The sequence below is a fragment of the Mesoplodon densirostris genome, chromosome X (assembly GCF_025265405.1).
Source record: "Mesoplodon densirostris isolate mMesDen1 chromosome X, mMesDen1 primary haplotype, whole genome shotgun sequence".
Taxonomy (NCBI): Eukaryota; Metazoa; Chordata; class Mammalia; order Artiodactyla; family Ziphiidae; genus Mesoplodon; species Mesoplodon densirostris.
In genome coordinates this window covers 77,128,004-77,141,370 of record NC_082681.1, presented here as the reverse complement: position 1 = coordinate 77,141,370, position 13,367 = coordinate 77,128,004, and the positions used below count along the sequence as shown (strand labels likewise).

The following is a 13,367-nucleotide window of genomic DNA, read 5'->3' as shown; positions in this document are numbered from 1 at the left end:
TACACGTAGTGGGTGATTTGCTAAATTAGCCACATACTGGTCTTTTTATGGGACCCCATGTCACCTTTGGGCTTTCCCTATGGTAGAGATACTTGGGCCAGTCATATGGGCAGGGTCCATTCCTCTCACCTTCCCCGCTGGGCCCAACTCTTCTTCCAGTGGGATTGCCTCCTTATTCCATGCCTGGCTGGCCAACCTGGCTCCCCGATTCCTGGGCTGGAACTAACTCCTTGATCAATGGCTTTAGGGCATGATTGGTTTTGTATCTCATGAGGGTTATGACTGAAATTTCACCACTAATCACTTCCAATACTTGCCTTCCCAACTCTCTTCCTTTCATTGGTGATCTAATGTTTTCCCATGGATACATCTATTTCCTACTGGGATAGGTGGTACTTCTTGCAAAGAATGGGTAGTTGCTACTGGGGTTAAATAGTTTCCAGAAAAAAGGCTAGATGATGCTTCCAATTCTTCCATCTTAAAAATATAAGTTTTCCTGTATGAATGTTGAGACACTTATTATTCAAACACTCACTGATTCAACTGTTCATTCAATGAATGAACACCAACTTGGTGGGTGTTAACACTCTGATGAGCACTAAAGGGGAATGCAGACAACCGAAACCACAGATGACCAAAGGAATGGTACAGACTTGAGCGTGATGAGTGTCCTTGAACCTCTTAACAGGTTTGACTTTCTCAGCTCTCTCCCTTTTGCAAGCTATCTTCCATGCTCTATCAAATGAGCTTTCTAAAGACCAAAGCTCATCTGTTTTCACAGAAGAAAGTGTAAGCTCTTTAGTGCATCATTCAAGGCTCTTCATAATCTGGCTCCAATTTCCATTCAAGCCTTAATCCTTCTCTCTCTCTCATAAACCCTGTGTTCCACTATATCAAACTTCTCCCTGGTCCCATGAGGCACCAGGTCCCTTCCAATTTCTATTCCTTCTGCCCAGAATTCCTTTCCATCTTCTTCACCTGGCAAACTCCCAGTCAACCTCCAATATTCAATTTAAAGTCTTGGTGAAACATTTCCTCTACGCTCCTCATCTGTCCTGGGTTGAGCACATTGTTCTGTCCCCTCTATTAGATGATGAGATTTTTTAGGGCACTGGGCTTATTTTGTTAGTCTTTGTATCCCTGTATCAGGTCTGAATAGGGCCTGGCAAGTAGTATGGGCCCAATGAATATTTGGTAAAGGAATGAAAAGAACAAATGAACGTGAAGGAAGAGCTCATAGGGCCTTGGTATATTTAGGTAAGGGATTTTTAAAGGCATAGGGCTTTAAGCTGGACTGAGGAAGATCATAGAGAGGTGGGGAAAGGGCATCTGGAGGAGGAGGATTATTATCCTAGGAGACAGAAGAACAAAAGCCGAGACTGAGAGGGAAGACAGTGAGGGGGTTAGCCAGCAGACTGTGGCTGCCTGCTGCACTGTCCTGACCTTTTCACCGATTAGATTTCTCAATTACATTTTCAGCTCATGGAGGGCAGGGTATTTTGTGCACTCCTTTATATCCCCTTTATATCTGAGGCACATCTCCATAGCCATTTTTCCTATAGTCTTGTGGTTCTTATTCTGCTGTGTAATATATTTATTTGTGTACTTACATATCTCCCCAGTACTCATACCCCACTTTATCCCAGGCTGTTTGAGGTAGGGGATGAGGTCTTAGTGTCTTTGTATCTTCCAAGACACCTAGCATAGTGCCTGGCACACAACGGGTGCTCAGTAAATATTTTTTGAGCCACCATTTGTTGATCTGATTATAGAGGACTGCAAGGATATTTGTGTGTAACTGTGTATTGTGGCACAAAACTTATATATGCCTTTACACTGTGTGGGCTATTTTTGGCAATTTTCATTAAAATGTTATCTTATTGTACCTGGAAGACTGTCATTTCAATTTTCTTCTTTGTTCCCTCTTGGATGACTCACATCTCTTATACCAGAAGGATATGACAGAAGGGATTCGAAAGGGTTTGGACAAATTTATGAATGACGAAGTCATAAATGTCTGGGTATCAGAAGTTGTTAGGTGCATACAAAGGGGAAGGAGAAAACTTGCATTTCAAAAATGCCTGTTGTGTGCCAAGAACTGTGGCACCTGACGTACATTATATCCCATTTAAACTGGCAGGCTATATCAGTATAAAGACAGGACATGTCTATCTAGAAGGCAAAGTCCACAACCAGCCAGGCATCTCCAGGTACCAGAGGCAGTATTCACCTTTATTAAAATTTTATCAACCTTTTAAGATAGATGAATCTATAGATTTGCATTGTTTCCTAGGAACAGAACACTCATTCTCGATTCAGGCTTCTACATCTTAAAACTACTTTTTGACATAACTTGATCAGTTTTTAAAGTCTCAGCGCTTTAAATTGCAATGCAATCTGAGATATTCCCACGGCAATAACAGCGATTAAATTTGTTCACAAATGTAATTTGTTCGCTTACCTTTATATTTCATAAAGCTTCCAAATACTGAATAAAGGTAAGTCAAGTCAAGAAAAGAGACTTCTATTAACCTTGACACCAGCAAATTGTCTCAAATTATAGAGTGCCTTCTATTTGTATTCTAGACACATTGAGTGGTTTTTCTGAGATACATATTATACCTCACCTATGGTTAGAAGAAAATTGGAAGGAGAGTAGTTTAAGTTGTTTCTAGTTTTTAAAAAATAATAGTAACTTGTAAAAGCATAATGCTCCCAAGTGTACAGCTTCTGCATCGAGCAGGAATCAAAATGTTATAACCCAAGTACCATATCGACTCCTTGGGAGATGGCTTGAGAAGGTGGGGCTGCAGCCACTGATTCATTATTATAAGTCACAGTCTAAAGCCTGCAGCTACACATCCTGATCTGTGATAACATGCTTCCTGCCAGGTGTCAGGGTGGGTGGGAAGAGAAGGGGTACACCTTCAGATAAAGGGGATCATCAGCACACTCACAGCTCTCAGAGAGCTTTCTATGACACCTGTTTTGAGAAAACTAGAACAGACATCTATGCCTTGGAAAACATAAAGCCCATCTCATATGACTAAAGAAAATGGCAAAGGTTCAAATGACATGCTTCACATTTTGGATGGTCCTGCCCCAACTTTTGTGCGCCACTAATCGCTGGAAAAATACCAGACCTGTCTTGGTGGTGACTGTGTGTTTTTTAAATTTTACATCAGCCAAAGAAAATTGAGAGACCAGGACTACCACCAAAGAACAGAGGTTTGACATACCACCAATAGGACTTTTTAAAGATAGAGGAGAACCCAGCTTCTACATTTAAAAAAAATTGCCCCTTCTTTTTTGAGTCTAGGGGATGAAAATATGCACATATTCCAAAGAGTTCTTTGTGTGAACAGGTGACCCCTTCCCACAGTCTCTGTAATTAATTGAGAAATTAAAGTTGGTTGGCCTTTGAGATCTCTTGTAAAAAAAGGCAGAAGGTCTTGGATATTTTGGAACAAGAGTCCACTATTCTGCCAAGACAGTGTGTTATTGTTATTGGAGTGTCTCTCAACAAAACGGTATTGAGTGGTGAGGACGTGATTTTGATTAGGTGGAATGACTCAGCTCTTCCCCTTAAAGAAGAGAGGACTTGTCAGAGCCTTACTTACCTCATGATCTGGGATCTCAGAGGATAGTGTTTTCCCTAGGATGACCCCGGTCAAGTATGTCCAGCATCGAGCCGTGTTGGCAAGGTTATAGCCTCCTGTCTCCATCAAGAATTGTGAAGTTAGGAAAGAATAGTCACAGAACAGCAGGAGAGGGAAGGGGGGTAAGGAAGGAGAGAAAAATGTTTTAACAAAAGGGCTAGAAAGATAATTCTAACTTGCAGAATTTCACCTAAACATCTCTTTATGATATTTTTGAACCACTTAGTAGGCAGTCTTTAGTGAACCAGTCAGACCATGCACAATGTGGAACTGGGAAGTCCAAGGCCTACAAAGATTAAAAAGACCCTCATCTCTGAACAAATATGCACCCAAGGACTCCAAGGTCCTCAATTCCACCAAGAGTCATTGGTAAGACTGAGATCCCTGGAACCCAGATCTTTTGAGGTGACCTACTCAAAGTGAAGGTTTCTGTGATGAATTTTGTAACAATTCTATAAAATGACTGCTAGATGTGACTTGTATATTAAAGCCATTGGCAGATATAGCCCTGGAAACCTCCAGGAAAGAGAAAAGGAAAATGCTGACAGAAACAGACTTCTTTCTTTTCATTTCAGCATTCCTTTTCTCCACAAAATACAGGTCTAGTGGCAGAGATCAAAGAGAATGAGATGAGAAAGGGACTGCTGATTGACGCTCTGACTCACCTCGTCAGGTCCTGTCACAGTCACCCAGCAGCCATATTATACTGGCTAATAATCAGCATATTTTTGTGCTGAATAGATGTGTTCTGCCATGCAAGCACTGGAACATTTCGTATTTAACTAAATTCCAAGAGTGTAAGGATAAAATGGAAAGATTTCCTAACCTCAGTGCAGCCTGAGGGAAATAGAATCTGGTCTATTTTAGGCAGGGTGACCATATCATTTATCATCCACAATGGTACACTTTTAAGAGTAAAAAAGGGACACTATTAATAATTACACTGGAATAACATGTATAGATTGAGACATATGGTGCCCTCTTCTTAAGCCTTTCTATTCCTTGAAAGGTCAGGGATGCTGGGGCTTCTGCAATGTGTCTTTTTGGCCTCAATGGGATCCACTGAAGTTTGGGCACGTGGCCATCTCTGCCAATTGTCTACGTGTTACTGGGGGTTGAGAATTGAAGTGAAATAGTGCAGGTATTACTTTAAACACTCCTGACATGGAAAATCTGAATTTATCAGATCAAATTATTGGGTATGATTATTTGATTTCAAAAAGAGTCCCCATAGGTTTTAAGTAGCAAGCTCTCTCTGGCATACATACAGTATGATTTGATTTGCAAAAATTCCATTTATGCACCGGTATTTTCAGGAATACACATATTGCATAAGAAGAGTTATATATTCAAAAGCCAAGACTTGGGGCTGAGAAAGCAAAGAGGCTTTGAAAGTGCTAAGTAAAGGCTGTAGCCTCAAACAAAAGTCAGATTCACACAGATGTATACTGAGGAAAGGGCTTTTCTGCTTCGCCCTGGCCCTACCTGTGTCATAATCACTGTCTTTAGTGCAGTCAAGGAAAGCAATATGTCTGCGGCACCTATCAATTTTATCTTTTCCTTGAGTTGAAGTTAATACATTTCTCGCCAGCTTTTCATAAGAGGTTGTCTCTTGTAAGCACCTTTAATTTTGATCCCTCTAGGGTTTGAGGCTACCCAAGGACCAGGCTTGTGTATTTGTGTTGAATGCTCACTCATTTTCATAAGGCCTTCCCACAATCTCCTCTAATTTGGTTTTTACAACAGTTTGACAAACAACAAACTATTAGCGCTTCCATAATACATACATTTTAAGCTCAATCTGCTTGACCATGTTATTTTAACACACCAGCCCATTCATCTAATGTAATAAAGATTGTGCCAGATAGACAGAAGATTCTAAGCAAGGCACCTACAAAGGTAGTTGAGGTTTGTGAAAGGTTCCTTTCACAAATGTGTAAATGCTTCTATTGAATACACCCAGCTTTCTGATGGTTAAGTAATACAAAACATCAGTACACACTGAAGGCAAAAATGCCCAAGAGACACTTTAGATCTCTCAATTTTGCTTTATTGTAACAAATCCATGCTTTTTTAGTGGGGGAGAAGTTGTTCTTGAATTCAGCTTAGATATTCAATTAATTCATGTGTTTACTACTTATATGTGAGTAGGGTTAGAATTTTAGTGGTATGTTTCCAAAAGATAATGATTAGAACTGGGACTCAAAGGCTATACTGAGAAGATGGATCAAAGTCCACTGGGGTTAACATTCTCTATTCTTAATAAGATCTGATGTCACCTTTAACCAAAGCACCTTTGCTTCAGGAATGGAAACTTAGACTTCAGAGTGCCAAGGAGTCAATGCACATGCCAGGCTGAGGAGGAGTGTGTCAGAGTACTTCCTTATGCTGAACTGTGAAGGTGGCAGGTTCATTGACTCAGGCTTCTGGACCATGGGCATGTTGGTATTATCCAATCTAAGAAAGCCAAGTTTTCCTCAGTGTCAATGGACAAAACATGGGGGAAGGTCAACAAATTCTCCTGGTGACCTTCCTTTGTACTCACCTCCTCCCAAAATGAGCGTTGCCAATTGCCACTGAAGGATGTACTTAAGACACTTGCCAATTCCCACTGGAGTCATGTTAAAGGAGCACATGGGATCCCCAGCTATTGTATCAGCTCCCAGCTGTAAGACCACTGCTTTGGGATTAAAGGCTATGTACACCTCCTTTAGTACACTGGAAAAGAAAAAGGAGACAAAATGTCAGAAAAAGATAGGGCGGTTTGGTCTAAGGATGGTTGTGGAGGGTAGTGGGAGGTATAGTTGAATCAGCAAATAGTGAAGGGAAAAAAATCCAACTTGTCACACTCATCAAACTTTCTATCTAAAAAGGGGTAAATCAGACTGCATGTAAATTGTAGCTCAAAAAACCTGACTTACAAAAAAATTTCCCCCTACCTCCATCCTCACCAAGGACCAAATTTGCTTTTCTGTTTTAGAACTCAGACTTCCTTTAAATATTAATATCAGGGCTTCCCTGGTGGCGCAGTGGTTGAGAGTCTGCCTGACGATGCAGGGGACACGGGTTCGTGCCCCAGTCTGGGAAGATCCCACATGCCGCGGAGCGGCTGGGCCCATGAGCCATGGCCACTGAGCCTGCATGTCCGGAGGCTGTGCTCCGCAACGGGAGAGGCCGCAACAGTGAGAGGCCTGCGTACCGCAAAAAAAAGAAAAAAAAATTCATATCAATTTAACTTCAACAGCCATAGGACTGGTTTAGTACACATTTACTCCATTTTATAATCTGTGAAAACAGGACAATACACTGAATTAAGGATTATTTCTGGTAAGTTAAGATTGTCAGCATACTTGGAGTTTACCACCTAGTTATCAATGAGGGTTGGTGAAGAGAATTAAACGCTTTGAAAGCATAGATGTTATCAGCTTACTTTGTATTAGGCTAAAAGACTTCTGGGTTATGAAGTGCAGCCCTCCCAAACTTGTATGTAACCAGGGTATTATAGGGAAGGGGACCATAATAACTGATCCAAAATTATAAATCTGAAAGCACTCTAAAGAACAAATTGTAGTGGGTAATAACGAGCATAATTTTGGGTAGAATCATTCAATGTTATCAAATCAACCTAAGAGCTTTTCCTGACAGAAGTCTTAGAGATGAAAAGGAAGTTGTTATTGTGACAGATGACCTTAGGCAAGTTTCTAGTATTATCATTAATTGAATGTTGACAATGTCCAGGATGCATTCCTAGGAGTTATAAGGTCCCTGCTCTCAAGGGGCTTACAATCTAGCTCCCAGACAAAACATATACCAGTCCTCGAGGGCCTGAGTAACTCTTACAGAGACATATAAACAAGTGCAAATTAACATACTTCAGAGTTGAGAAAATGCAGAGTCAAAAAGTGATAAAAAATGTTTGGGGTTAATGACCCTTTCATAATCAACATGTCAAATTATACCAGTTCAGCAAAAATAGAAAAATTCCAGATCCTTCTGAAACTGCAAAAGGAATGCAGGGATATGAAATGCTGTCCTCCAAAATTCATATGTAACCAGGGTATTGAAACTACTGAAAAGTGCTCAGTTGCAGAGGCATTCTTTGACTCAAAAGACCGTTTTGTTTTGATTTCTCATCTACACAGACAAATATTCAGTGATTGTGGAGATCATAAGAATACTATAAAACTTATGACATATGATCTTTAATACAGGAATACTCAGGCCTATTCTCTCTTTCATGTGCTTATCTCCTGGGTGCGGAGGGAAGATAAACCACCCGAATAGTTAGCCAACATTTATTGAGCAGCTACACGTAAAGAGCACCCTATTAGTTGCTGCTGGGAGACACAGAGGAAGGTGTGATTTCTGTTTTAAAAAGGTTTACAGCTTAACGGGGAGGAGGGGGAGGCAAGAAAGACTAATGATTTTTCATTTTCATTCTTTCCCTCACTTTGCACACATTTACTGAGTGCCCTCTGTGTGTCCAGTATGTAACTGTATCAGATGCTGCAGGAAAAAAAAATGACGAATATGGCACAGCTCTTATCTTCACGTAGCTCAGAACAGAGGGGAAGACTCGGACTATATCAATAAATAATTAAAACACAATGATAAATGAAATATCAGTGATGGCACAGAAGAGGAAGTAGAGTAACTCTTGTCAGGTTTTAAAAGATGAGAAGTACAATGAGCCACCTATAAAGTGGCTAAAATGAAAAACAGTGAAAATATAAATTGCTGGTGAGGATGTGGAGAAACTAGATCATACAGACCTTTTGGGTGGGAATATAGAATGGTACAGCCGCTCTGAAAAATAATTTGGCAGTTCCTGTCAAAACTAAAAATGGACTTGGCATACAATCTAAAAATTGTACTCTTGGGCATTTATTCCAGAGAAGTTAAGACTTATTTTCATATAGGAACTTGTACATGAACGTTCATAGCAGCTTTATTTTTAACAACCCAAACTGGAAACAACTCAGATGTACTTCAACAAGTGAATGGTTAAACAAATTGCAGTACACCCATACCATTGGAATACTGCTAATCAATAAAAAGAAATAAAATCTTGATACATGCAAAAAACTTGGATGGATCTCAAGAGAATGACGCTGGGTGAATAAGGCCAATCTCAAAATCTGTACTGCATGATTCCACTTATATACCATTGGTGAAACAATTAGAGAGATGGAGAAAAGATTAGTAGTTGCCAGGGGTTAGGGATGAGTGTGGCTATAAAAGGGTAGCATGAGAGAGCCTTGTGGTGATGGTACAGTTCTGTACCTTGACTGTGCTGGTGGTTGTGGTTATGCAAAGCTATGCACACACACACACACACACACACACACACACACACACACACACGAGTGCATGTATAACTGGTGAAGACTGAATAAGCTCTACAGACTGTACCAATGTCAACTTCTTGATTTTGATGTTATACTATAATTGTACAAGATGGCAACACTGGAGGAGGCTGTAGGAAGAAGAGACTTCCCCGTACATTTCATTACAACTTTCTGTGAATGTATGATTATCTCGAAATAAAAAGTGAAAAAAAAAGATTAGGAGAAGTTTACAGGCACATGGGGGTGAAGGTATGGGAACTGGAAGCAGGGAGGGTTGTGGGGGTTATGGGTAAGGGACTAGGTTTACAGAAGGACCTGCACACACCAGAGCATGAAGGCTTGGAGCAGGGAGTGGTGGGAGTGAGGCTGGTTAAGTAAACGTGGGTTAGAGCACAAAGGGCCAGATAAGCCAGGCAGTTTGGACTTTTACTTAAAGGCTATGAAATGTCTCTAAATCATACCAATGTTTTCCTTAGGTCAGTCTCCCAAGGCAATAGAAATAAAAGCAAAAATAAACAAATGGGACTGAATCAAACTTAATAAGCTTTTATACAGCAAAGGAAACCATAAGCAAAACGAAAAGACGACCTACAGAATGGGAGAAAATATTTGCAAATGATGGACGGACAAGGGCTTAATTTCCAAAATATACAAACAGCTCATATAGTTTAATATCAAAAAACCCAAACAACTCAATCAAAAAATGGGCAGAAGACCTAAATAGACATTTCTCCAAAGAAAACATACAGATGGCCAAGAGGCACATGAAAAGATGCTCAACATCACTAATTACTAGAGAAATGCAAATCAAAACTGCCTCGCACTGGTCAGAATGGCCATTAAAAAGTCTACAAATAACAAATGCTAGAGAGGGTGTGGAAGAAAGGGAACCCTCCTACACTGTTGGTGGGAATGTAAATTGGTGCAGCCACTGTGGAGAACACTATGGACGTTCCTTAAAAAACTAAAAATAGAGCTACCATACGACCTAGCAATCCCACTCCTGGGCATATATACAGAGAAAACTCTAATTCGAAAAGATACATGCATTCCCAATGTTCACAGCCAATACACTGAAACAACCTTAATGTCCATTGACAGATGAATGGTAAAGAAGACATGGTATGTATGTATGTATATATGTATGTGTGTGTGTGTGTATGTATGTATATATATATATATATATATATATATATATATATATATATATATATAACTGGAATACTACTCAGCCATAAGAAAGAATGAAATCATGCCATTTGCAGCAACATGGATGGACCTAGAGATTATCATACTAAGTGAAGTAAGTCAGACAGAGAAAGGCAAATACCATATAATATCAGTTATATGTGGAATCTAAAATATGACACAAATGAATTTATTTACAAAACAGTAATAGACTCACAGACATAGAAAACTTACAGTTATCAAAAGGGAAAGGGAGATGGGGAAGGATAAATTAGGAGTTTGGGATTAGCAGATACACACAACTATATATAAAACAGATAAACAGCAAGGTCCTACTGTATAGCACAGGGAACTATATCCAATATCCTGTAATAAACTGTAATGGAAAAGAATATGAAAAATAATATATGAATATACGAATCACTTTGCTGTACATCAGAAACTAACACAACATTGTAAATCAACTATACTTCAATAGAAAAGAATTCATTAAAGGGTATGAAATGTCTCAAACATGTGTGTGCATGTACGTGTGCACCGCATGCACAAGGCATGATTAAACTTACATTTTGAAAAGACCCTCTGATTACAGCATAGGATACAGTGAAGGTTATCATGAGTTTTTTTTTTTTTTTGCGGTACGTGGGCCTCTCACTGTTGTGGCCTCTCCCGTTGCGGAGCACAGGCTCTGGACGCGCAGGCTCAGCAGCCATGGCCCACGGGCCCAGCCGCTCTGCGGCATGTGGGATCTTCCCGGACCGGGGCACAAATCCGTGTCCCCTGCATCGGCAGGCAGACTCTCAACCACTGTGCCACCAGGGAAGCCCATCAAGAGGTTTTTTGCAACCATCCAGGCCAGTGGCAGCAAGGGTTGGGAGGAAGAGATGGATTTGGGAGATATTCCTATGGTAGAATTGATAGGGCAATACACACTGACACACAAGAAAAGCATATACATATGACAGTCATGAATATTTGGTACTGGGAGGGAGGAAAGGGTAAAGGAAGGCAGGTGTTTCTGGGAGAGTTGTTTTAATGATAACCAGGAAGGGAAAATTAGTCCTCAGGGAGTTCTGATGAAGAGGGCTTCAGATGGGTAGAGAAAAGGGTAATTAGAAGTTTTGAAAAAGGTAGGGTATTTTGTACACAGTGTAATTTGGCAGTTCCTTTGCTTCACCTCCAATTGGTAAACAACTACATTTCTTGCAGCATCTAGTCTGATTTTTTAAAAATACAAATATAATGAGTACATTCTTCATACTCATGCTAAAAAGTCAAACATAAAACTCTATCAAATAAATGGGAAAAAAATCTCCTTTTCTCCATCTCTACTCCCTCTCCAGAGGTAACTCCTGATTCATTACACATAGTTTCAATCAGCTCAGTCAACAATGAGAAACAGTTTGAGGTGTATCTTTCAAGATCAAACTTTTTCTGCCTCATGCTTGAGTGAGCTGGTTGAAGCTATGTCTAATAAATGCCTTCTTTTACCTCTTTTCTTTACCTGAAAATGTCTTCCCTCATATTCCTTCTCTTCCTTGAGGCTAATTTCACCAGCTGGGCACTAGATTCTCTTTCCTGTTGCTCTAAGGGCCATGTATCACCAATGAGCTCTTTCTTACATCTTTAGTCTCTGTCTTCCTACTGATTCAGTTCCTTTAGGTTACAAGTTGTCCATCTCTTCGTCCCCTTTTCAACACTGCCAAATTTGTCTACTTATTGGCCACCTCTACATACTTCTTGCAATCCAGTTTTTGATCTCACTGCTCTCCTGAAACTGCTTTCTCGAAGGGAGAGAGACCTCTGTGTCATGATATCCAAAAGCCTTTTCTCTGTTATTTTTATCAATTTCTCAGAAGCAACTGACAGTGGATACTACTCAGAAATCTGAAGCTGGTTATCATCAATGGCTACGGCTCCATTAAAAAATCTTTTCAAAAAATATTTTTTTAAAAAACAACTTTATCAATGTTCACATACCATACAATTCCCCCATTTAAGGTGTACAATTCAACAGCTTTTAGTACACTCACATAGTTGTGCAACCATCACCACAATGAATTTTAGAACATTTTTTTTTACTGCATCACGTGGTTTGTGGGATCTTAGTTCCCCAACCAGGGATTGAACCTGGGTCCTCGGCAGTGAGAGCACGGAGTCCTAACCACTGGACAACCAGGGAATTCCCTAGAACATTTTCATCATCCCCAAAAGAAACATTGTACCCAATAGCAGTTACTACCTATTCCCACCACTCTTCAACCTCCAGCCCCTGGCAACCACTAACCTACTTTCTGTCTCTATGGACTTGTCTAATTTTGACCTTTCATATAAATGGAATTATATAATATGCAGTCTTTTGTGACTGGCTTCTTTCATTTCATTTAGCATAATGTTTTCAAGGTTCATCCATGTATTAGTACCTCATTCCTTTTTATGGCCAAATAATACTCCATTGTTTGTATATACCACATTTTCTTTATCTATTCTCCATTCATCTGTTGATGGACATTTGGGTTATTTCTATAATTTTTGGCTAATATGAGAAATGCTACTGTAGACATGTTTTCATTTTTCTAATATACCTAGCAGTAGAATTGCTGGGTCATATGGTAACTCTCTGTTTAAACTTTTTTTTTTTTTTTTTTTTTTTGTGGTACACGGGCCTCTCACTGTTGTGGCCTCTCCCGTTGCGGAGCACAGGCTCCGGACATGCAGGCTCAGCGGCCATGGCTCACCGGCCCAGCCGCTCAGTGGCATGTGGGATCTTCCCGGACCGGGTCACGAACCCGTGTCCCCTGCATCAGCAGGTGGACTCTCAACCACTGTGCCACCAGGGAAGCCCTCTGTTTAACCTTTTGAGAGAACTGCCTGACCGTTTTCCACAGGGGCTGCACCATTTTACATTCCCCCCAGCAATGTGTAACGGATCATGGTTCCAATTCTTCTTCCACATCTTCACCAACACTTATTATTTTCTGTTTTTTTTTAAATTATTATATCCATCCTAGTGGGTATAAAGTGGTATCTCATTGTGGTTTTGATTTGCATTTCACTGATGACTAATGATGTTGAGTATCTTTTCATGTGCTTTTTGGCCATTTGTATATCTTCTTTAGAGCAAGGTCTATGCCCATTTTTAAAATGAGTCATTTTTCTTTTTAATATTGAT

General features: G+C 40.1%; 1 protein-coding gene across 1 annotated transcript in view; it reads right to left on the bottom strand.

Annotated features, from left to right (window-relative positions):
• The window catches only part of HDAC8 (histone deacetylase 8), a 242,204-nt gene that overhangs the window by 141,182 nt on the left and 87,655 nt on the right, over window positions 1-13,367 (bottom strand). The window contains exons 8-9 of the mRNA XM_060086882.1: window positions 6,205-6,377; window positions 3,621-3,715 (exon numbers count right to left, since the gene is read on the bottom strand). Coding sequence (XP_059942865.1) covers window positions 3,621-3,715; window positions 6,205-6,377 — 268 coding nt within the window. The remainder of the gene's footprint in view (window positions 1-3,620; window positions 3,716-6,204; window positions 6,378-13,367) is intronic.